This window comes from Bos mutus, chromosome 2, assembly GCF_027580195.1.
Source record: "Bos mutus isolate GX-2022 chromosome 2, NWIPB_WYAK_1.1, whole genome shotgun sequence".
NCBI classification, from domain to species: domain Eukaryota; kingdom Metazoa; phylum Chordata; class Mammalia; order Artiodactyla; family Bovidae; genus Bos; species Bos mutus.
The window spans coordinates 45,807,750-45,833,171 of record NC_091618.1 but is presented as its reverse complement, the minus strand read 5'-3'; the positions used below and the strand labels follow the sequence as shown (position 1 = coordinate 45,833,171).

The following is a 25,422-nucleotide window of genomic DNA, read 5'->3' as shown; positions in this document are numbered from 1 at the left end:
CCTAGAGAAGAACATAGGCAAAAGACTCTCTGACATAAATCACAGCAGGATCCTCTATGACCCACCTCCCAGAATATTGGAAATAAAAGCAAAAATAAACAAATGGGACCTAATTAAAATTAAAAAGCTTCTGCACAACAAAGGAAACTATAAGCAAGGTGAAAAGACAGCCTTCAAAATGGGAGAAAATAATTGCAAATGAAGCAACTGACAAAGAATTAATCTCAAAAATATACAAGCAACTCCTGCAGCTGAATTCCAGAAAAATAAACGACCCAATCAAAAAATGGGCCAAAGAACTAAACAGACATTTCTCCAAAGAAGACATACAGATGGCTAACAAACACATGAAAAAATGCTTAACATCACTCTTTATCAGAGAAATCCAAATTAAAACCACAATGAAATATCATTTCACGCCAGTCAGAATGGCTGCTATCCAAAGGTCTACAAACAATAAATGCTGGAAAAAATGGAACCCTCTTACACTGTTGGTGGGAATGCAAACTAGTACAGCCACTATGGAGAACAGTGTGGAGATTCCTTAAAAACCTGGAAATAGAACTGCCATATGACCCAGCAATCCCACACCGAGGAAACCAGAATTGAAAGAGACACATGTACCCCAATGTTCATCGCAGCACTGTTTATAATAGCCAGGACATGGAAGCAACCTAGATGTCCATCAGCAGATGAATGGATAAGAAAACTATGATACATATACACAATGGAGTATTACTCAGCCATTAAAAAGAATACATTTGAATCAGTTCTAATGAGGTGGATGAAACTGGAGCCTATTATACAGAGTGTAGTAAGCCAGAAAGAAAAACACCAATACGGTATACTAATACATATATATGGAATTTAGAAAGATGGTAACAATAACCCTGTATGCGAGACAGCAAAAGAGACACAGATGTATAGAACAGTCTTTTGGACTCTGTGGGAGAGAGCGAGGGTGGTTTGATTTGGGAGAATGGCATTGAAACATGTATATTATCATATGTGAAATGAATCACCAGTCCAGGTTCGATGCATGATACAGGGTGCTTGGGGCTGGTGCACTGGGATGACCCAGAGGGATGGTATGGGGAGGGAGGTGGAAGAGGGGTTCAGGATGGGGAGCACCTGTGTCCCTGTGGCGGATTCATGGCAATGTATGGCAAAACCAATACAATATGGTAAAGTTAAAAAAAAAGACTTTGGCATAGTCAGTAAAGAAATAAATGTTTTTCTGGAAAAAAACTGGACATGGAACAACAGACTGGTTCCAAATAGGAAAAGGAGTATGTTAAAGCTGTGTATTGTCACCCTGCTTATTTAACTTATATGCAGAGTACATCATGAGAAACACTGGGCAGGAGAAAGCACAAGCTGGAATCAAGATTGCTGGGAGAAATATCAATAACCTCAGATATGCAGATGACACCACCCTTATGGCAGAAAGTGAAGAACTAAAGAGCCTCTTAATGAAGGTGAAAGAGGAGAGTGAAAAAGTTGGCTTAAAACTCAACATTCAGAAAATGAAGATCATGGCATCTGGTCCCATCACTTCATGGGAAATAGATGGGGAAACAGTGGAAATAGTGGCTGACTTTATTTTTCTGGGCTCCAAAATCACCGCAGATGGTGATTGCAGCCATGGAATTAAAAGACGCTTATTCCTTGGGAAGGAAAGTTATGACCAACCTAGATAGCATATTTAAAAGCAGAGACATTACTTTGCCAACAAAGGTCCATCTTGTCAAGGCTATGGTTTTTCCAGTGGTCATGTATGAATGTGAGAGTTGGACTAAAGAAAGCCAAGCACCGAAGAATTGATGCTTTTGAACTGTGGTGTTGGAGAAGACTCTTGAGAGTCCCTTGGACTGCAAGGAGATCCAACCAGTTCATCCTAAAGGAGATCAGTCCTGGGTGTTCATTGGAAGGACTGATGTTGAAGCTGAAACTCCAATACTTTGGCCACCTGATGCGAAGAGCTGACTCACTGGAAAAGACCATGATGCTGGGAAAAATTCAGGGCAGGAGGAGAAGGGGACAACAGAGGATGAGATGGTTGGATGGCATCACCGACTCAATGGACATGGGTTTGGGTGGACTCCAGGAGTTGGTGATGGACAGGGAGGCCTGGAGTGCTGGAGTTCATGGGGTCGCAAAAGAGTCGGACATGACTGAGCAACTGAGCTGAATGATTAGTGATGTTGAACACCTTTTCATGTGTTTATTGACCATATACATGTGTTCCTGGAGAAATGTCTATTCAGGTTCTTTGCCCATTTTTGAATTGGGTTGTTGGTGGGTTTTATTTTGTTTTGAGTTTTAGTTCAATTTGTATTCTGATTAACATCTTATCAGAAATGTGACCTGCAAATATCTTCTCGATCCGCCTTGAGTTAGTTTTTGTTAAGTACGGTCCATCTGCATTCTTTTGCAGCTGGATGTCCAGTGTTCTTAGTACTATTTGTTGAAAATAGTGACCTAGCCCTATTAAATGTGTTGGCACACTTGTCAAAGTCATTTGACTATATACATGAGGTTTGATTTCTGAGTTCTCTGTTCTGTTGCCCTATATGTCTGTCTTTTCTGTCAGTACTGCATTGTTTTAAGTACTGTAGCTTCTAGTAGATTTTGAAATCAGGAAGAGTGAGTCTTCCAATTATTTTTTCAAGGTGTTTTTGCTATTTGAGATGCTTTGCATTTTCATAATATTAAATCTTACAGTCTTTGAACATGAGGTGTGTTTCCATTCAATAATGTCTTCTTTAATTTCTTTTGGCAGCATTTTGTAGTTTCCATTGTACAGGCCTTTCACTGCTTTGGTTAATTTCTAAGTACTTTATTCTTTTTGATGCTATTATAAATGGTATTGTTTTCATCACTTTTTTCTAGACTATTCATTAGCCAAGTCTTTTGATTTTTAGAAAATTATTTAAAAAGTTTGAGAAGGACAAGGACACTGCTATGATTTTTGCTTTTAATTCTCTAATTAGTTATCAAAAAGAGTGCTGAGGTTCAAAATGATTTACTCTTAGTAAACCTATTTTGTCTTCTTGTGACTGCTAATGTTGTTTTCTTAAGTGTCCATAACTGTCTATGTAGTAATTTGATACCAGACCTTACTGGGCAACAGCATCAAGCTTTCCCCTTTATAATTTTTCCCTTTTCTCAAAATTGAGTTAATGTTTGACTGTTTCCATTCTGGTTTCTCACCTGAGTTCTACTGTATTTGCAGACTTAATATTCTAGATGTAATAGGATATTTGATCTGGAGGTTTAAGCTATTTAAAACAATCTGTTTTGGTCTTCAGCTACTTAATTACAAATTAAGTGCATCTTTAGTTTAAAGAAGACTGTTCCCTAATGGAGTTGATGGATGCAAAGTAGAGGTTTATTAGCCTGATTTCAACCCATCATCTGATAATCTGATGCCATATTTTTTCTAGCAGTGAACTGTAAGTCTCAATTCATTCTGTGCTCTAGCCTTCCTGACAGACTTACAGCTTATCACTTTGAATTTTTTAAAAATTGCTATATGCTCTTCATTCTGTCTCTCTTATAGTGTTCTTTAAATCTGAGTTTAATAAGACTACTATTCTAAAGAAATTGAATTGGTTTTTTTAGATTTCTTTCTTCATTGGGATTATTTCCAGTCATATGGTAGAATTTCTTTTTTACAGTCTTTTATCCCTCTTGAAGACTATTCACCTTTATTCACCTTTGCCAGGATCTTATAATTATATTCTGCTCTCTTAAAAGTTTAGGGAACATGTAGAATCAAATGTAAAAAGTGGTTAGCAGAATTCCTAGTACATAGTAATGTTATTTCTAACTGCCTCTTCATTCTCTTTACCTTGGAGGTAATGACAAGATTCCTGCCACCTACTGGTGCCTGTAAAGGCTACTAAGTGTCTTTTGGAAATCCTCATGGCTATCATATGACACCAGTGGTGCTGGTCACTTCTTTCTCCTGCGTGTATGTTATTTTACTGCCCCTGGGATCTGGTGCAGACTTAGGACTCTTGACTCCATAGTACCCTGTGAAAGGCCACAGTAGTAGGTCATTAACTCAGGATTTCTATACCCTATTCTTTTCTCCCATCTCCTGAGGTTTATTTTTCTTTCTGACCTCCCTTCTGATTCATCTCATCTTGTGAAAAACTTCTTCAGCTTCTTTTAATAAGCCACAGTGTGGAAATTGTTCCTTAACTGTTAACATCTCCACTAGTTGAGCAGAATAGCTGAATGTGTAATGATTGTAACTGGCAACCACTTGAAGCAAGAACAGCAGAATAGAATATTTTTCATCTATTTGCATATATTTTCATCTCTTCCCTTGATATATTTGTTAGATACCCCAAGGGCTCAACAGCCATTCTTAGCAGCTCCTGACAATGCTTCCTGAAAATTGAGTAGAAAAGTGTTCTTCACTACCTGTAAATCTGCTTCTCTAGCCCTACCCTACTTCACAGGCTGATAGGCATAACTTGTTAGCTATTGTGAATACTTTTTGGATCTTAAAATAGTCTCTTAAGCCACCTTTCAATACCTTCCTAATAAGCACTTGTGTGTTTGAAAAGACAATATCAGTATTTTATACTGGAGTAAGGGACTCAGTTGGGGCACCAAAAAAGTTTATACCTATTTTGTTTTCATGTTTTCAAAACAATGCAGGTTGATGAGCCAACCCTTTCCTTGCGGCCTTCGTCCACTAGAGCCAGTGAAGTGATCTGTTCCACCAATGTTTCTCACTATGAACTCCAAGTGGAAATAGGTAATAATTATACAGTGCAATTATTTGACTCATCATTGTTAGAAATGAAATTGATGACAAATGATTATTTTGTTAGCAGTCTTTTTCTGTTGTTACCCACATCATAGAACTAAATGTTAATTGTGTCAATCAAATGGATCTATTAATTTTATTTGTCCTAAAACAGTAGCCAGATTTTTTTCAAGATTACCTTCTAGAATTTTTACTTTTTCACTGAAGTACTTGTAGAGGAGGAGGACACTGAATAAGTATTTGTATCTTTATTGTAGGAAACCTCTCATCATTTGTCTGAATTAAATCAAATCATGTGAATCTTTTCAGTCACAGTCCTTTAACCAAATTACTTTCTTCTAACTTAAAACCTTACCTAAAATTCCATTTGTAGTAGAAACTTTTTTCAGTTAGGTTTGGAACAGGCTGAGTTATCATTTATAGTCTTATACATGTGAAAATTTGTTTTGACTATTCAGAAACATCTGTTAAGCACTGCAAAAAGGTACTGTGTTAGGTGCCAGGGATATAAAGCCATGTAAAACACTTGAGGAGTTCACATCCTCTCTGGGAAGATAAACATGAAAGACAGCTTTGTCTTATGTACGGGAAAGTACTGTAGTAGAGCTATGCTAAGCGTTATGGGAACAGAGAAGATGGAGCATCCAACTGTTCATCGTGACTCTCCTAGGAGTCAAGGAAGATGGCAAAAAAGGGGCTGGATCCTGAAGTATGAGGAAAAGTTTACTAAATATTCTAGTCAGGGTTTTTGTTCAAACAACAGAATCAAAGAAGGAATTTTTTGAGCAATTTTGCTAACTCACAGAATCATTGGCTAGAAAAATATACTTGGAAAAAGCCAAGAGAAGCTCTGTGGCTAAAACCACAAGAAGGGTCACAGCATAAGAGCAGCCTCGCTAATGTACATGAGTAGGTGCTTTTATCACCAGACACTGGACCCCACTGGGGAGTTCCACACTTAAATGAAAAAAATTTCTACTAAAAATGGGATTTTAGATAAGTTTTAAGTGAATTCTGACTGCCCCTGCTTCCTTTGTCACTTACGTCATCCTCCAGTTGACTAAGCTTAGATCATTGACCCTCACCTGCTGGGGTCAAGGTGACAAAGAATAAGGATTTTACTTTTTATACAATAAAATAGCACTGGTAGAAAATGCTCCCCAAATTAAAAAGGACTTTCAGATGATGTCAATAAAAAAAGATTTAAAAAATACTCCAGTAGGTGACTGAGGAAGGACTATCAACATGGTTGCTCTGTGCCTAAATTCAGGAACAAAGAGAACATAGGCAGTAAGGAGAGAAATCTGAAAAATAAATGGATACATCTGAAAAAGGAGGTTTGGAACATATTGTGGAAGACCTTATATGGGGTGTATAGAGGTTCACACTTTGTGCTAAAGAGACATTGTGGAATAGTGATGATAATAATAGCATCCAGTAGGCATTAGGCTGAACATTTTGTATGAATTTTTTCCATCTCGCTCATTTACTCCTCCCATTTAATAGATGAAGATACTGAGACTCTGAGAATTTAAGTAATTTGAAAGCAGACTTTTGTCCTTGTAAGGTCTAAGCTCTCAGCTGCTGCACTGTAGTACCTTTCTTTTGACAAAATGTTAAATTTAGGACAACTGGCAGCAGTTCCAGGCAATAACCTGAAAGAGAAGATCACTGGTTTAAAACCAGAAGTATCATCCTCATCACCTGAGTCTTTTTAAAAATTGCAGTGTATGAATCCCATCAGACCTACTGAATCAAAATTTCTAGTGAATGGGACCTTGGCACAGGCTTTTGAAGTGGCTCCATCAGTGATTTTGGTGCATGTGCTGGTTCAGAATGTGGGGCAGGTGAGGAAGTCAGTCTATCCAGAGAATAAGGACAGGACTTGGGCAAGTGGTGCTGATACTGGGGAGAAAGGGATGAACCTCAGATTAACTTCACTTCAACAGTAAAAGTGGCAGAATTTGGTGACTGTGGAGAGAGGGAGGAAACTAATATTTATTAGATGTCTGTTAATAGATTACCATTCTAGATGTTTTTAGTTTAAAAACTAACAGCAACAAATGCTGGTAAGTATGTCAAGCAACTGCAGTTCGTACACATCGCTTGTGGGAATGCAAAGTGGTTCAGCCACTTTCAAAAACATTTTCACAACTTCTTATAAGGCTAAATACATGATCCAGCAATCCCGCTTGAAGGTATTTGCCAGAGAAAAATGAAAACATGTGTCTACTTAAAGAATGTTTTTGGCAATTTTATTTCTATAGTCACCAAAGACTGAAAACAACCCAAGTACCTTATCAACTTATGAACAGATAAATAAATTGTGGTATGTACATTTGATGGATTATTACTCTGCCAGGCACCTCTGTCCCTGGGATTTTCCAGGCAAGAATACTGGAATGGGTTGCCATTTCCTTCTCAAGGGGATCTTCCAGATCCAGGGATCGAATCTGGGCCTCCACACTGCAGGCAGATTCTTTTACCATCTGAATATTGGAGTAGATTGCCATTCCTTTCTCCAGAGGAACTTCCCAACCCAGGGATTGAACCCTGGTCTCCTGCATTGCAGGCAGATTATTTACTGTTTGAGCTACAGGGAAGTCCTATTATTACTCTGCAATAGAAAGAAATTACTAAAACATGGATGAATCTTAAAAGCATTATGCTAAGTGAAAGAAGCCAGACCCTAAGAAACTGTACTCCTTATGATACTATTTACATAACAAACAAATTATATCAGTGGTTGCCGGAGACTTGGAGCAGGGGATTGCTGAGTAACATTCTGTTGTTGAAGTATGTCACAACTTGTTTATCAAGTCACAGTATTAGCCATTACAATAGGTATATAATGGTATACTGTGTTTAATTTGTGCTCCTCTATCTTGAACATCTTTTCATGTGCTTATTGGCCATTTCTTTTCTACTTTTTGGCTTGCCTGTTTAATCTTCTGCATAATTTTTAATTGGGATGTTTGTCATTTATTATAGAGCTGTAGGAGTTCTTTATGTGGTACCCTGGCTGTGAGTCCTATCAGATACAAATATTGTTAATAATTTGAGTCAGTGGCTTGCCTTCCCATTTTCTTATCAGTGTTTTCTTGAAGAGCAAAAGTTAATTTTGATAAAGTCCAGGTTATCAGTTTCTCTCTTTGGTTTTTAACATGAGTTTTACGTCTGATTTTAGGAAGGGGATTTGACAACTTGACTTCTGTCCATCTTGCACGGCATACTCCTACAGGAACACTGGTCACTATAAAAATTACAAATCTGGAAAACTGCACTGAAGAACGCCTAAAAGCTTTACAGGTAACAATACAAAAAAAAAAAAAAAGATACATCTAATTTAATGTCTATTTGAGGAGATACATTTGTAAGAACTTTTCTTTTTCACAAATTAGTACTTCTGTTAGAAAAAGGTAGATTCCTTTCTTTTAATAAACATAAAATTACAGAATTGGAAAGAAAGGAAGCCAGATCAATGAAAGAACAAATAAATTCAAACTTTGGTGTCTACTCTAAGTTCCTTCAAATGAATGTCATATTTGAAACACTGGTCTGAAATTAATTTAAATATTCCTCATCAGTCCAGTCACAAATAATAGGAAAATAGAAAAAAACAAAAGCAAACAGTTTCTTTTTCATACAGCTAAGTTAAATTAGCTTCTGAATTGATAAATTTTAACAGATTGCATTTCAGGAATATTATAATACTATTTCCATTGTCACTAATCATTTTTGATATAAAAAGAGAAAGGATTTCATTTTTATAACGTATTTAACATATTTGTGCACATGTACATTGAACAGAAAAAGATTGGAAGAAATTATACTGAAATATTAACAGTGGTTCTATCATTTAGTGTTAGAAGGGACTTTTATCTTCATGTTTTAATGTATTTTTTAAATGTTTCTATCATAAGAACACAGAACAGTTATTGAATATGACCTCTGGAGTCAGACTGTCCTACTTTCATTAATTATGTGCTCTTGAACAAATTTTCTATCTTGTTTTTAAATATTCTATTCTATAAAATGGGAATTACAATGCCATATACTCTGTGTAGTGGTTGTGAGATTGAAAGACGTGACAGTACAAGAACAGTGCTTAGTACTAAAAAACTCCATTATTAGTACTAGTAAGCTGCCACTGCTGTTATCTTCATCATGAAGGAAAAACCATTGTTTTTAAATGTCTTGTCTCTTGTGTGTCTATACTAGAAAGCAGTGATTCTATCCCACTTTTTCCGGCATCCCAATATTACAACTTACTGGACTGTTTTCACTGTTGGCAGCTGGCTTTGGGTTATTTCTCCTTTTATGGCCTATGGTAAGAAAACTCATTTTAGGTAAAATAACTCATGGTTTAGCCTGGATGATGTAATTTTAAGGATGAGTGTGATCTTAGATTTATGGTTTACTACTTTTAATTTATAAACCTGGCCAATTTTAGATTTCATGATATATTTCTATATCTGGTTCATGTTGAATTTAGTCTTCAGAAAAAAAGGTAGAATGGCTCTCATGATCAGTGAAACCACCTCTGATTTCTCCAAGAAATCCATGCCTTTGAACAAACTGTCTTTTTTCCCTTCAGTTTCCTTTCTCTGTCAATGGAGAGCTGCTATTTTTCTTCAAGTAGATGTAGTTTTCCTACTTGTGTACACCATCCCTGTCTTTGTTTCTCTGCATTTGTAAACTAATTTAACTGCATTGTAAACATCTGTGTATCTGTCTTCCTTCTCTGGATTTGAGCTTCTCAAGGGCAGGATCATGTATGTATTTTTCCTTTTGGTGTCCCCAGGTACTCATAAAATACCTAGCATAAAGTAGTGATCAGTAGGTGTGTTGAATAAATAAATGGATTTTAGAGGTTTGATTTTTTTTAGAATGCTTTTATGGATTGCCTGTGGGTTTAAAAATATATATATTCTCACACAGTATATATTTTTTCACTAATATTGAGCATTATTAATTCACTGTCCTAATCTCTAGCATGTCATTAGAAAAGTCTTTTTAAAGATTCTTGAAGGGAAATTACCTTTGCATAGGAAAATGGTTAGACTCTAAAATGTAGCATGAGTGTATGTGTTGATTGTTGATAAGAACATTTAAAACATAGAAACAAAGTCACTTTTAGTGTTCATCTGAGGATTTCAGGGGTCTCTTTCAGGTTCAGCAAGTCAACTCTTGAGGACTTACTTTCCTGAAGGAATGAGTGAAACTTTAATAAGGAACATTCTCTTTGGAGCAGTGAGAGGGTTGAACTATCTGCATCAAAATGGCTGTATTCACAGGTATGTACTTATTTGTACTTTACAAAATGAAAGAATTTGAGAGGAAGAAATATTTTAGGGAGCTTTTAGGAAGAAACAGTTGAGTGTTAAAATGGAGGATAGGAAATTTGCAAATGAATATTGGGGGAGGAAAGGACCAGTAGTTAAAGTAGATGCTTACATTTTTTGGTTCATTCACCAGAAATGTTCAGCCCACCTCCCCTGTGCCAAGTGCTTTGCTCAGCACTGGGGTGAAATGCCTGCCCTCCAGTGAGCTCATGTCTCAGTGATGAGGGATACAAGAACCTGCCTGTTTCAACATATAAGCTGTGGGGAGTGGGATCCTAGTTAGCTCTTGTGTTTTGTTTTTTTCTTAAGCAAATAAAGAGCTGCTTTACCTGCTTTTCAGCTTTATGTCATGTTTATATTGTATACAGGTTGTAACTAAACCTTTGATTTCTTAAGTGTTTTTGTATGTAGCACATTGAGATTATCATACTAAATACCAGTTCTCTAGTTGCCAAACTGTAGGTACAGAAGTGATCGGCTGAATGTTGAAAACAGTGCTGCTCTGAGATACTTGGGAAATTTTTTTCCTTTTTAATTAAGTTACTTTTAAATAAGCTTGTTTTCTTATTGTTTATTTTACCTCCTTAAAGGTTTTTTTCTTACTGTTTATTATTTCTTAGCAGCATTCTGGTTAACTGAAGATTTCTGACAGTATTCTAATTAATCAAGCTTTTATTATACTTTACCAGACTATTGGCCATCCTGCTCTATTAGTTTCCAATTTTCCATGTTTCAAATGAAAAACAAGGCTCTTCTATATTTGACAAAGGAAATTTTTATATTAGGCATGTCTTTATAAATTTTGTTAATACCATCAGAGGCTATCTTTTATTGGATAATATTGCATTTAACTTTAAATTATAACTTCGTGCTTTAAATATTATTTTATAAAGAGTATTTAATTTCCAAGGGAATACATGAATTTATTCTGACCATATTTCTATTCTTTCTTTCTTGGCCAATTTCTTAGTATTTAGGATTGTTTCTTTTTGTTCTAGGAGTATTAAAGCCAGCCATATCCTCATTTCTGGTGATGGCCTAGTGACCCTCTCTGGCCTGTTCCACCTGCATAGTTTGGTTAAGCACGGACAGAGGCATAGGGCTGTGTATGATTTCCCACAGTTCAGCACATCAGTGCAGCCGTGGCTGAGTCCAGAACTACTGAGACAGGTCAGGTGTGGCCATTGCATTGGGTTGTCTATGCGTATTGAGTGTCTTCTGAGTTTGACAAAAGGACAATTGTGCCCTTACATTCAGACTGATGAAAGGCCTACTGCAAGACTTTTTTTTATTCTTTCTTATCAAAATTATTGTTAGGAATTTTTAAATGTATATCAAATATTAGGTGTATCTTGATTTCTCACGAGTTTTTTCCATTATTAATCACCATCCTTTATCAAAAAAAAAGCATATGTATATAACTTTTTAAAGGGTATTTACACTAAAGGACTTCAAATTAATTGTTCTATAGGATTTACATGGATATAATGTAAAGTCAGATATTTACAGCGTTGGGATTACAGCCTGTGAATTGGCCAGTGGGCAGGTTCCTTTCCAAGACATGCCCAGGACACAGGTAAGTGCTGCCAAAATTCCTGAACTACTTTCCCTTCATGAGATCCCTTATGTTCTAGATAATTTCTTTTAAACATCTTTTAAACTCTTAGGATCCTTACTGTCATTGTTATTGTTTTAATATTTTGCCTGAAAAAGGTTGAAGGAAAATTTTCTTCTTTTAGATGTTATTACAGAAACTGAAAGGTCCTCCCTACAGTCCATTGGATGCCAGTATTTTTCCTCAGTCAGAATCCAGAATGAAAAATTCACGATCAGGTGTAGACTCTGGGATTGGAGAAAGTGTACATGTCTCTAGTGGAACTCGCACCGTAAATAGTGACAGATTGCAAACACCCTCCTCAAAAACATTCTCTCCTGCCTTCCTCAGCTTGGTACAGCTCTGTTTGCAACAGGATCCTGAGAAAAGGTAATACCGGTCAGATCTAAATAGCATAAAACATCCGTGTTTCATAAAAGTTTTTGTGATATTTGCTTCATGCCAAGTTCAAATCTTCTATCAGTCTTTTTTCCAAAAAACTATAGACTAATCCAGAAAATACCAGTGCCTAAAGCAAGTAGAGACAGTGAAGAAATGGGAAGAATACTAGGTTTGAAGTCAATACTTGGGCTTGAGTCCCCACTATATCATTTCCTAACCGAATCCCCTTACAAAAATCAGTTAATGTTTCTGGACATGAGTTACTATGCTTATATTAAGCCATTTTAGAAACTTCCAAGCAGTACAAGAGTGTTAGTTGCTGGTATTAAAGTAATTATTATCATAGATAACTATTAGCATTAATATTTTAGAAATAAGGTGTCAATTTTTTTTTTAAGCTCCTTAATGCCTAGGATAATTAGTTAGTGCCTAATAAATGTTAAGTCATGGAGTGAAAGTAAAGGTCACTCAGTCGTGTCCAACTCTTTGACACCATGGACTATACAGTCCATGGAATTCTCCAGACCAGAATACTGGAGAGGATAGCCTTTCCCTTCTCCAGGAGATCTTCCCAACCCAGGTATCGAACCCAGGTCTCCCACATTGCAGGTGGATTCTTTACCAGCTGAGCCACAAGGGAAGCCCAGGAATACTGGAGTGGGTAGACTATGGAGTGGGCAGCCTATCCCTTCTCCAGCGGATCTTCCCAACCCGGGAATCGAACCGGGCTCTCCTGCATTGCAGGCGGATTTTTTACCAACTGAGCTATGAGGAAAATCATGGAGTAGTTGAAGACAATCTCTAGAATTAATTAGTCAAGGTTGAAGCTAAGAATTGGACCTCTTTACATATATTCTTTTTCCTTTCAATTTTTGTATATTGAGTTTTATAGCTTTAAACTTATGTTCTAACAGTTTAAACCAAAATATCTACATTCTAATAGGTTCTTTTTTTATAATTTTTTAAAAAAAAATTTCAGGCCATCAGCAAGCAGCTTACTGTCCCATGTTTTCTTCAAACAGGTGAGCTAATTTATCTTTGTTGTCTAGATGTTTTTTAGTACTATTACAGTCACATCATTTTGTTAGCTTAATGGGACAGTTTGGTTACTGAGATTCTTAATAACTTTCTTACAAGGTAAAATTTAAAACAAAACATTTTTGTAGACTTTCTAAAATAAAACAAATGGAATATCATCACATGTTACTTTATTCTAAGTTTATATTTTGATTAATTTAGAGGTATTTTTCTATATTGGCTAGAAATGATGGAGGGGCAAAATAATTCTCTGATAAAAATCAGTTTATTTGGTTAGTACTACTTCTTGTTTTCAGATGATCAGAATCAAAGGCATGTTTAAATGAAAATACCTAAAACAATTTAAACACTTACAACATGACTTCTTTAAAAGTTATTTATAATTTTTTAAAAGTTAATGTATTGAATTTATGTGCCTTCAACCTTATTTTGAGTTTATTTAACAGATGAAAGAAGAAAACCAGAGTTCAATACTTTCACTGTTGCCTCCTCCTTGTCACAAGCCATCAATATCACTGTCTCCAGCATCACCGTGGACTGAGCCAGAATGTGATTTTCCTGATGAAAAAGACTCAAACTGGGAATTCTAGGGCTGCCGGATCCTTTTATGTCCTATATACTTGACACTTTCTCCCTGCTGCTTTTTCTTCTGTATTGCTAGGTACAAATACTAGAATTATACTTGAAAATACAGTTGGTGCACTGGAGAATGTATCATTTGAAACCACTCTGTTCAAAGGAGCAGGAGTTTATAGCCCGTTTGGTTAGCTCAGAGTGCTCTGACAACTCCAGGGAAACTTTGGAATTATTACTCTAACTACATTTAGTATCATCTGTAGATGACAGATGACATGAAAAAAATACTCTTCCCCAAGCTGTGACTAACTCTTCTTTTTGATCTCTCAGTATGATTTTTGAGCCAGTTAAATTTTTCAGAATTTTGCTGCCCTCAGGGGAATGAGCCCACAGAGGACAGTGCTTCTAAGTACATTTTTTACTTCCAGATCCTAGCCTTTTTGATCAGCCATTGTTAAAACAACAGGGTTTTATCCTGGCGTCAAACCCTTTTCTGATAGAAGGGAAAATGCTTATACTTTCCCACTTTCTTCTGTTAATATTTCTGGTAATGTCAAACTGAGCCTCACTCACATTAAATGATTCACTTGAAATACACACAGAAGTTGTAATTTGTTTTTTTTTTAAAGGGGCTAAAGTAACAGTTTTCTACTTATGTAAATTATAGATCCTAAATTCATGCACTCCATGGGAGCTCAATAAAGATTTATTGAATTGAGTTTATACTTAATAATTTTGTGTGGTTTGACAGAGCTAAAACATAGATTATAATTTGTTTTGCCAAGGAAAGCTCTTTCTCAGAGAAATAGATATATAACCTCTTGAACTGGGGACAACTTGGTATTTGATTCAGTGGAAGCAGATCTTCCAACCCTTTATATGATTATTCTTGCTCCTGTAGGGGGTACAACATATAAAGACATAGAGAACTTGAGGTTTTACCTTATTAGCCAAAGGGGCTATGCTGTCTTAAAGGGAATATGTATTTTGGACTGTGATAAGTTGGGTTTACCTCAATTAGCAGATTTTACTTGCACACACTTGACATTACATTAAAAATTATTTTTAAATGATTGCTTTAAGACTTGATACTAATGAGATAAATAATATACAAATTAATAGTTAAAAACACAAACCTTTTCATGTTTATTGGCCAGTCTCCCTCAAGGATGTTTGGGTTACTCCATCAAGAAGCCTCCAAGACTTGCCAACGTAGAGAGAGACGAGACAAGTACCAACTGAGGCTTTGAGGTGGGGCTGTAGTTGGGGGTCGGGGAGCTATAGTTCATCTCACTAACCTCCTAAATTCCCCTCAGCAAGAGGAACCATAGAGGAAATTCTCCAAAATCTGTGTGGAGAGTCAATATGTGTACTGCAAAAGGTGACTGGAGGTCAAGGTACAGTGCCTCTCAGTTCCACTATATTAGGGTTCTCCAGAGAAACAAAGCCAGTGGATTTTTTTTTTAAGTAGTAAATATAGTTGACTTACAATGTGTTAGTTTTAGGTGTATAGCAAAGTGATATATATATGTCTCTCTCTCATGTTCTCTTCAGATTCTTTTCTAGTATAGACTAAAAGATATTGACTATAGTTCCCTGTGCTATACAGTAGATCCTTATTGTTTACTTATATATAGTAGTGTGTATCTGTTAATCCCAAACGTCTGATTTATCCCTCCACCTACTTAACCCTTTGGTAACTGTAGGTTTTCTGTGTATTTATAAGGTATTTTTTTTCATTGGAGGATAATTGCTTTACAATGTTGTGTTAGTTTCTGCTGTACAATAGTGTGAATCAGCTATATATGTGTGTGTGTATATAACCTCCTCCCTCCCACCCCAGTTCCACATCCTACTCCTCTAGGTCATCACAGAGCTTAAAAGGAACAAAAAAGGAGTGAAATTGAATGAGATTGGGTCAGTTACAGTGATGTGTATGACCCTAGAATCTGTCGTACAGAGTGAAGTAAGTCAGAAAAAGAAAAATATTGTATATTAATGCATATATATATGTGGAATCTAGAAAAATGGTACCGATGAACCTATTTGCAGGGCAGAAAAAGAGATGCAGGCATAGAAAATGGACTTGTGGACACATGGTGGGAAAGGAGAGGGTAGGACGAATTGAGTTATCACTGACATACGTACACTACCATGTGTAAAATAGATAGCTAGTGGGAAGCTGCTATGTAACACAGGGAGCTCAGCTCAGTGCTCTGCGATGATCCAGAGGGGTGGGATGGGGCATGGGGTGGGAGGGAGGACCAGGAGGGAGGGGGCATACGGATACTTACAGCTGATTCACGTTGTTGTGCAGCAGAAACTAACACAATATTGTAAAGCCATTATATCCCAATTAAAACAAATTTTTTAAAAACTGTTAACTTTTTTTAGTTAATGATTTGGGAGAATAGCATTGAAACATGTATATTATCATATGTGAAACAGATCGCCAGTCCAGGTTCAATGCATGGGACAGGTTGCTCAGGGCTTGTCCACTGGGATGACCCTGAGGGATGGGATGGGGAGAGAGGTGGGAGGGGGGTTCAGGATGGGGAACACATGTACACCCATTAAAAAGAAAAGAATTTTTAAAATTAAAAAAAAAATGGTTAACTTTAAAAAAACAAAAACAAAAAAATTAAACATCCCATAACCAGTTAAAACTATGGTTTTTCTAGTAGTCATGTATGGATGTGATAGTTGGACCATAAGGAAGGCTGAGCACCAAAGAATTTTTGCTTTCAAACTGTGGTGCTGGGGAAGACTTTGGAGAGTTCCTTGGACTGCAAGGAGATTAAACTAGTCAATTCTAAAGGGAATCAACCCTGAATATTCACTGGAAGGGCTGATACTGAAGCTGAAGCTCCAGTACTTTGCTCACCTGATGTGAAGAACTGACTCATTAGAAGAGACCCTGATGCTGGGCAAGATTAAGGGCCCGAGGAGAAGGAGGCGACAGGAGATGAGATGGTTGGATGGCATCGCTGACTCAATGGATGTGAGTCTGAGCAAACTCTGGGAGATAGTGAAGGACAGGGAACCTGGCATGCTGCAGTCCATGGGGTCGCAAAGACTTGGACGCGACTGAACAACAAAAGAAGTAGATACGGTAATTAACAGCCTCCCTCTGAGAGTGAATGCCTTAAATTTTGTTCCTGAGGATCCTGGAATGCTGTATCAGTTTTTTTTTCATCACTGTTATAACAAATTAACACAAATTTAGTGACTTCAAACAACCACAAGTTTATTATCTTACAGTTCTGGAGGTCAGAATTGTAAAATGATTTGGCAGGGCTACATTCCTTCTGCGAGCTCTCGAGAACTTGCTGCCTTTTCCAGCTTCTAGAAACTTCCAGCCTTCCTTTGCTTCACAGGCCAGCATTACTTCAACTTCTGTTTCAGTGATCGCACCTCTGTCTTTCTCTGACTGACCCTGCTGCTTCTGTCTTAAAAACCCTTTTGATTATGTCAGGCCAATTCAGATTATCCAGAATAGCCTCTCTATCTCCAGATCATTAATCACAGCTTCAGAGTACCTTTTGCCATGTAAGGTAACATGGTCACAGGTTCCTGGGATTAGGTTGTAGATATGTTGTTGACTGGGGGTGGGGGTGGGGGCAGTTATTATTCTGCTTACCATATGTGACTGATCTCATCTTGGTATCTGCTTTCTGAAGGATCCAAACTAGCCTAGCCACTTTGGCCAAAATGTCCCTCCATGAGTTTCTACAGTACTTTCCCCAACAACACTTGTGACTCTAATTCTGTGTTTATGTCCCCAGTATACTGAGGATGTCTTGAGAACATTGTCTTATTCACGAGTATATAGTGTTTAGCAAAATGTTTGGCATTAGACATTTAATAAATATTTAAGGGATTCTTTGAATAAAGGGCATGGGTCTTCTGCTTTTGCTGATTTTTAAAAAGACTTGAAAAAAGTTTATTTCCATGGTAGGAGATTTTTGACTGTGTCACAGTATTGCCATTAAAAGTTTAATGAGGCAAAGTGATTTGAGATTTCCATCTAGTAAGTTATTTCCTCCTTTACTGCAAGCTAGTAGTAGTGAAAGTCACTCAGTCATGTCCAACTCTGCGAGCATATGGACTGTAACCTGCCAGGCTCCTTGTCTATGGAATTCTGCAGCCAAGAATCCTGGAGTGCATAGCCGTTCCCTTTTCCAGGGGATCTTCCCAACCCAGCTCTCCTGCACTGCACGTGGATTCTTTACCATCTGAGCCATCAGGGAAGCCCAGGAATATTGGAGTGGGTAATCTATCCCTTCTTCAGGGGATCTTCCCAACCCAAGAGTCAAACCAGGGTCTCCTGTACTGCAGGCAGACTCTACCAGCTGAGCTACCAGGGAAGGCCTTACTGCAAGCTAGATCAATGGTTTTCTCCATAAGTGTTGTTTAGTTGCCTCTTAGCTGTCAAATACATTTCTCCATGCTTCCTCTGCTCTGCCTCAATGGAAATTAAACATCCCATGCTCCCTCACTCTCCCAGTTTCCAGGACTTCCCTGATGGCTCAGACGGTAAAGAATCTGCCTGCAAAGCGGGACATCCAGGTTCAATCCCTGGGTTGGGAAGATTCCCTGGAGAAGGGAACGGCAACCCACTCCAGTATTCTTGCCTGGAGAACTCCATGGATGAGGCTACAGCCCATGGGGTCGCAAAGAGTTGAACATGACTGAGCGACTAACACTTTCAGAGGGCAGAAGGAGAGAGAACAATTCTCACTCCTTGCCCCACTCCCCAGTTTCTTGTTGTGTCTCTCACTGGTTGTATCTTCTTTGACTTCTGGCTTTAGGACTTGGGTCACACCACTTCTTCCTGATGTCCTGAGGGGTGGTATTTTCTCCTCTTGCTAATCTCTGGATCGCCACATCATCCCTTTTAGTTTCCTAGCCCTGTTTTCCATTACCCATGAAACCAATTCCCTATGTTCCTTCTTCTTGGAAGATCCAAGGGTATTTGTGCTTTCCAAGTCATACTCATTGATACATGCGCCGGCAACTTTGAGAATTGCTAGAAATTCTTGGTCTCCCTCCCAAAATTACTACTTTGATTATGCTATTAAATGAGTGATCAGGAATTAATGTTTTCCATCTATTTGAATTCTATTTGAACTCCATAGACTTTATGATTTATGGTAGAAAATGGAAACTGACAAAAATTCTATAAATTGAAATTCTTACTTTTCAAGAGTAAACCAAAGTTTAACAATATTCAGATATTGTATTTGGTAAGAATAGAACCAATCTCTTGGTTTAAATCCTATGCTGATTAGCTAGATACTGTAATGCAGTTTCTTTTTTTTATACAGTTTCTTCCTGAGTTCTGTGTTATTAAAGAGGCTGTTTCATAGTCAAAGTTAGAAAGTCACTCCAGTGTATTAGATGCCTCAGGTCTTAGTACTATTAAACCTGTTTTTTATTATCTTTATAGTGTTAAAAGCTGTAGTATCAGATGATATTGAAATTAATAGATGTTCTACAGGCCCAGGGAGTTGCATACTATTGAATCTAGAGCTCAAGAGTTAAAGTATATTCATACCAAAGGCTAAACATACATAACTTCAAATAGAGACCCTGAAACTGGGTGGTCAGGGATAATTTAGAGCATAGCAAAGATTTGGGAAATAAGAGAATAGTGGAAAGGGGGAAAGCTGGGAAATAAAACTTTACTAATGAATACATATTTCTGAGTTTGTTCCCTAAGGTTCACAAACAAAAACACATTTACATCAAAAGTGTTTCTTTTTCATTTTAATTAAAACAAAATGGTTCTAACAAGATGAAATTTGGTTACTGATTCCTATCACACAAAAAGGACTGATCTCCAAACCATTTTGCTAATTGGAGAAATGCTATTCTTTTGGCCTCACATATCATTCTGAACTGTTTAACATTTGGATAATATCACAAATGAGCAAACATTTTTCAATATTCTCTTTTAATTTTTTTTTTTGGCCGCATTTTATGGATTTCATACTCTGGGATTGAATCATTTATATGAACTAAGCCTGCTGAAACCATTCGAGGACTTGTAAATTTTCCAGTGTAGCTTTCTCCTCTTTTGTTAACCTCTGGAGCAGTATATGGTCTTGCAAAGCGTTTGAACTGATTATGGCTATCATCTGGGCTCTTTTCTAAAAGCCTTGCTCTTGATTTTGCATTTTCAAGATGCTTAAATGAAGTCACATGTAATTCCTCAAATCTATCCGAACAATCCTAAACATTAAAATAAAAGATCAGGTTGGTGAGTTAGATTTCTTAAAAGTGCATTTTAGATTTACAAGGACTAAAGTTTATAATATCAACAAAGAATGAGAGCATTCAAATGTTTTATAGATGGTCCCTAAATTCAGACCCTACATTCAACGCCTGCCATCAGATACCATAGAAACCATACTTAAAATAATCTTATTGTTTCAAAGAATCTGTTGTTTCAAAAGATGCAAGATATGAAGCTGGAAACCAGAAATCTTAAGGGGTCTTCAGGGGTCAGACTCAGGCAAAGCCAGCCCTAATTCTCCTCTAATTTAGCTCTTCCCCAACCCCAAATATAAATTATGAACTCATTTCACTTTTTAAATCATCTAAACATTCTTTAAAAATTAACACCTTCTTTGATATATCCAACACACACATGCAGAGCTCAGCATCTATATGGTTATGTTTATTGTGATTTTTGTTGTTATTCAGTGGCTAAGTCGTGTCTGGCTCTTTGCAACCCCATGACTGCAGCATGACAGGCTTCCCTGTCCTTCACTATCTCCCAGAGTTTGCTCAAACTGATGTCCATTGAGTCTAAAATATTAAAAATTTTTGTGGACATTCTGAGACTAAACAAATTTTACATTTAAGAAAGCAACTGGAAGGAAATATGCCATAATAATTTTTTTTAAATGATGGTTATTTTAGGGTGGTGGGATTATGGTCTTTGTTTTCCTTTTTTTTTTTCAAATCTGTATAATATGACCACATTAAAAATATAATCTATAAGTACCCATAGGAGGGTATGAAGTTATCAGCCATTTCTCAGATTAGCGTAAACTTTGCAGTTTGTCACTTAAAACCTTGGGCCCCAAGGGAATGGCCACCCCATAAGCCTACTTTGATCTGGTGAGAAGGTGGGAGTAGATTAATACAGCTGGCAAGTTAAAAGAATTTAGGCAGGACTAAGAAGAATTAGGGCAACCTAACACAAACATAAACATAACTTCTTATTTTGTTTGGAAAAGTGATATTAAAGATTCCACTTATCTGAAGGAGCTTCAGAAAGTCTTCCCTCTCCAAAAACTATGAACATCTTTTACTTCCTTTTTCCTGTACATGCACACACACACTCATTAAATTACTGAATTTAGAAAAGAGAAATCCAAAGTTGAGAGAATAAGCTATGTTGATAATATTTACCCTGTGACTGATTTGCCTTACTATTTACTAAAGCTAATAATTTGCTTTCTATTTTCTCATTCAAAGATAGTTATGCACGTCAAATGATCAATATTATGTCATTTTAGAATTTGTGTTTTCCCAACTGTGGGTCATGCCTATTTATATATACTAACAGAGAAGAGCAATGTTCCATAAAATTAAAATAAGTCCCTTCCATTCTAGATTTTAACTCTGCTTTTGAATTGTTTGTATAAAGTCGGGTAGCAGAGGTACCTTCCTAATTGTTTTATGTTAGTATCAAAAATAGATTTGAATTCTCATGTTTTTCAACAAGGCAGAGGGGTGGTGATGGAAAAAAGAAAAGAGTAGAAGCTAAATTTAAACTGTAATTCATAATTCAAGAGACTAAATTCTGCATATCTCTAAGGCTTAGAAGAATAACTGGCATGTAATAGGAGCTTCATATTTGTTTTAAAAACAAAGAAAATTAAGTGATCTGAAAAAAGACTATATACTTATATCTGCATGAAAAGACAGTCCCAGCCTTTCTGTAGTATACAGCCACTGCCCGTGGTTGCACGGGGTGTGGCTGCATAACAGCCCCCGGCTGAGGGGTCAGTCAGGGCTGAAACAGCTAGCCTTCCGTACACATAACTAACTGTGTACCCTGCGCAGGCTGTGTCAGCCTGGAGTCGGCCTGGAGGAAAGAGTACTTTTTTCTAATTCATGATCTGGGGTGGGGGGTCCCTTTTATCTATTTTATACAAAGGCACTAAGTATGTTAACAGTCCCTTGATTTTCTGACTACCTTTTGAATGAGGCAAGGTGATATTTGAATGTCAGAATTTTTTTAAATTTGGAGGTCTGTATATTTTAGGGCAATTAAGGTTACACACATACTTGCATGAAGACACATACACTCTACGTTATCTAAAGAACTTTGCCAAATAAAGAAATAAAAGACTTAGAAAAATATTATTACATGTGTAGTTCTTCTTGCAGTCCAATGAAGCAATGTCCTTGGAACAGATTTTCTTAGATGGATTCCTGTGCTGGGCGGTGTAGTTGGTAATGCACTATCTATCTTGTTAAATGACTTTTTTTGTTTGCTGACACGATCTCTTTCTTTTCGGACCTTGGGCTTTAGATTTTCTCTCTTTAGTACTTCCGGGAAGAGAGATGGTTTTGAGTTTTTCTCAGCTATTAAAATTTTAAGCAACTGTGATTCAGGCACCCAGGCATATTTTTCGTTGCAAAGTTCATTTGGTTTGGTGTAAAGGGTTTGTATTTCTTCTTTGTAATGTGTAAATATTTCTAAATGTTGTTTTTTATTATTGTTGTTATTTCCTTTCAATCTCTGACAATACTGGTCTTCTAACTTTGATTTCTCTCCAGCCTCTGAATTGAGGCAAGTTAGATTATTATTTTGCCTGGAAGGAAAAGTGAATTTGTTTACATATTCCTCATCTTCATTTGGCATCTTGCAATTAGGAATTCTTTGATATGGTGACAATACTGCTTCAGGTTTTTCCTGTACCATCAATTTATAGGTGTTACAGTGATCCTTTTTGTCAAGAGACTTCATTTTTAGTGTCTTTTCAAAGCAAGCCTTTGATTGAGTTATTTTTGATTTACCATTCCAATTATGTTGGTCTTGACTCTCTGTTTTAAATTCAAAATTTTCTTCATGAGGAAACTGCATGAAACCATGTTCTTTCTTTTTTTTCTTAGGCACTGTATCTGTAAGTCTTTCTGAAGACTTATTTAGTGGAATCACCTGAGTGTTTTTGTTGGAACAGGGTTTTACTTTAATTGATCTCAGTATTTTAGCTTCTTGAGAATGTCTTTTCTGTTCCTGAATTATTGGTGGGTTTTCTTTAATATTTTCTAAGGAAAAAACTTCTTTTTCTTCCTTTTTGGTCAACTCTGTTTCTACAAGTCTTTCCTCAGGAGCTTTTTGTAAAGTGGTTTTCTGAGCAATTTTTGAATATTTATTTTGCTTGTCTGAATGCTCCGCCACAAACTGATTTTCATCTCTTGAAGACAAATCTGGCTTTATACATTTTAGTGGTGTGGAACTAAAATTAACCAAATTTATGTGCTGGCTTATCCCCTTTAATTGCCTTTCTGTGATTAGTCCTGATTTTGACAGTTTTTCTATAAAAAGGCTCTGGAGGTGTTTGCTTAAATCAGCTTTTAGATCTAAAATTTCATTTTCTGATAAAGCTATAAGATAGCTTTGTAGAGATTTACTTAAGGGATATTTCATGTTTATTTCAAGTCTACTGCCAAAACTCCTGCTTGAAGTATCTTGTCCTAACTCCTGGAAAGATACTGAGGCACTTTGAGCTCTTAGAGAAGATACTTTTGAGCACATAGGGTCAGATTCTGTCTCTTTAAATAAACTGTTGTCTGAAAGGTTTTTCAGAAAATAGTTTTGGAGAACTTCATTTAAAAAAGATCTTAGTTTTATTTCCAAATGTTTATCTATGAAATTATGATTAAAATTATTTACAAAAGACATGATTTCTTTTACAGTTTCTGAATATTTCTCCAGAAAAATATTTTGTCCTTTTGGTTCTACTTTCTCATTCATCAAATACAGATTTTGATAGATTTTTGGTAAGTCTTCTTTGGTGATATGTCCTGATTCTGAAAGCTTTTCTACAAGGTAATGCTGGACATGTTTACTTAATTCAGATTTTAAATTTTTTATTTCTGACTCTGAGAGTTCTTCTAGAAATATACGCAGCTTTGGATTCAAAACAGGTTTTCTGTCCAATTTGTCTGCTGTATCAAAATTCTCTTCGATTTCTTCAAGGTCTTCTGTCTTATTTTGAAAAGGATGTTGAATTAGTCTTTCTAATTCTTTTTCTGGTGGTCTGTTTTCAGATTGATTATATTTGAAAAAAAAGTTAAATATGTTTTTCAAAAAAGATTTTAACATTATTACATCAGAGTCATTAAGTTTACCTGTTAATGAGGTACATAAGTTTTCTAAAGTAGAACTTGTATCATTTTCTTCTCTATCAAGTCTCTGACCATTATTACTTGGCAAATCTGATTTTTTATCTGGTGTCGACTGGTATTTTGAATCATGTGGGGATGTATTTTGGCCTTTGTCTATGAATTCAACTCTTTTAAAAGAAGAAGTGGTTTCTTGGTGAATGATGGCTGAATTCTGGTCTGAAAGAGGTTCTGCTTTGCCTCTGATTTCTGAATACTCCTCTGTGGAATCCTTTGGCTTTTCTTCAGCAAAAGCTGTCTCTGTATCCAGCAAAAAACCTTTCTGGTATTCTTGATCTAATTCTATCACTTTGATTATCCCTGATTCTAAAAGAGTATCTACAGGAAATGCCTGTATTATCTGGCTTATAACAGAATTGGCTGGTGGAAATTCTATTTCATTACTGCTTTCTTCATAGTGGGGAACTAGAACACTGGAAGACAGCGAACTCTCCCAAGCTGTGGGTAACTGCCTCTGTGAGTCTATCTGTGTTTCACTCGCTTCTTTCACTCCTTTTGCCAACTCTGAGAAGATCGGTGCAGTGAATATTTGCTTTATAACATAATCATATACAAGGCTATTCAAATCTGGTTTGGAGCTAGATATTTCACTTTTTGAATGTTTCTTTTTGAAACTACTCTTTTTTTTAGTTGGAAAATCTATCTCACCAGGCTGTAAGTGTTTTTCAGAGACAGGTTCCTCTTCTGCCTCAGGAGAATTTCCTGGTCTGCCTTCTGAAAGTGAATCTGGGGGAATATTTTTAATTATTTGACTTAAAAGAGACTTTGAATTTAAAATGCCTCCTTCTGAATGCCAGTTACTTAAATCTTGACTTTTTTCAAATACTTTATCTTCTAAACTACTTGGTTGTTCATCATGGATAACCAGAAGTGGAGAACTGTAACTTTTCTTTCTTGCTTCAGGGTCCATAGAAATACCTGGTGTAGAAAATAATCTATCTGAAAGGTCTTGCAGATTTTTACTTAAAATTGACTTGAGCACCATTGATTGTTTTAAATTTTCTATGTGGGAAGTAAGACTTAATGATTTTGAGAGGCGACATTTATGTACATTTACTTTTCCAGTCACTGATGAGTCTCCCTCAAAGTTTGGTAAAGAAACATGTGGTAGTTTTTCTTGTAACATATTCTTAGCGTCTAAAGTCTTTATTGTGGTGATACTAGGATGATGAGCTAAATTATTCTTAGTGTCTAGAGTCTTTATTGTGATGATACCTGGATCATGGGCCACATTATTCATAGGGTGTGAA

At 36.5% G+C, this 25,422-nt stretch overlaps 2 protein-coding genes across 2 annotated transcripts in view; one reads left to right on the top strand and one right to left on the bottom strand.

Moving 5' to 3' along the window:
• STRADB (STE20 related adaptor beta) overlaps positions 1–14,459 on the top strand; it is a 31,538-nt gene extending 17,079 nt beyond the window's left edge. Inside the window, exons 4-12 of the mRNA XM_005904244.2 lie at positions 4,675–4,774; positions 7,974–8,095; positions 9,008–9,116; positions 9,960–10,083; positions 11,130–11,301; positions 11,603–11,707; positions 11,871–12,115; positions 13,107–13,149; positions 13,612–14,459. Of these exons, the coding sequence (XP_005904306.1) occupies positions 4,675–4,774; positions 7,974–8,095; positions 9,008–9,116; positions 9,960–10,083; positions 11,130–11,301; positions 11,603–11,707; positions 11,871–12,115; positions 13,107–13,149; positions 13,612–13,755 (1,164 nt within the window). The 3' untranslated portion in view covers positions 13,756–14,459. The remainder of the gene's footprint in view (positions 1–4,674; positions 4,775–7,973; positions 8,096–9,007; positions 9,117–9,959; positions 10,084–11,129; positions 11,302–11,602; positions 11,708–11,870; positions 12,116–13,106; positions 13,150–13,611) is intronic.
• Positions 14,460–19,111: 4,652 nt separating this feature from the next.
• The window catches only part of C2CD6 (C2 calcium dependent domain containing 6), a 126,392-nt gene continuing 120,081 nt past the window's right edge, over positions 19,112–25,422 (bottom strand). The window contains exons 16-17 of the mRNA XM_070360505.1: positions 22,128–25,401; positions 19,112–19,975 (exon numbers count right to left, since the gene is read on the bottom strand). Of these exons, the coding sequence (XP_070216606.1) occupies positions 19,685–19,975; positions 22,128–25,401 (3,565 nt within the window). The 3' untranslated portion in view covers positions 19,112–19,684. The remainder of the gene's footprint in view (positions 19,976–22,127; positions 25,402–25,422) is intronic.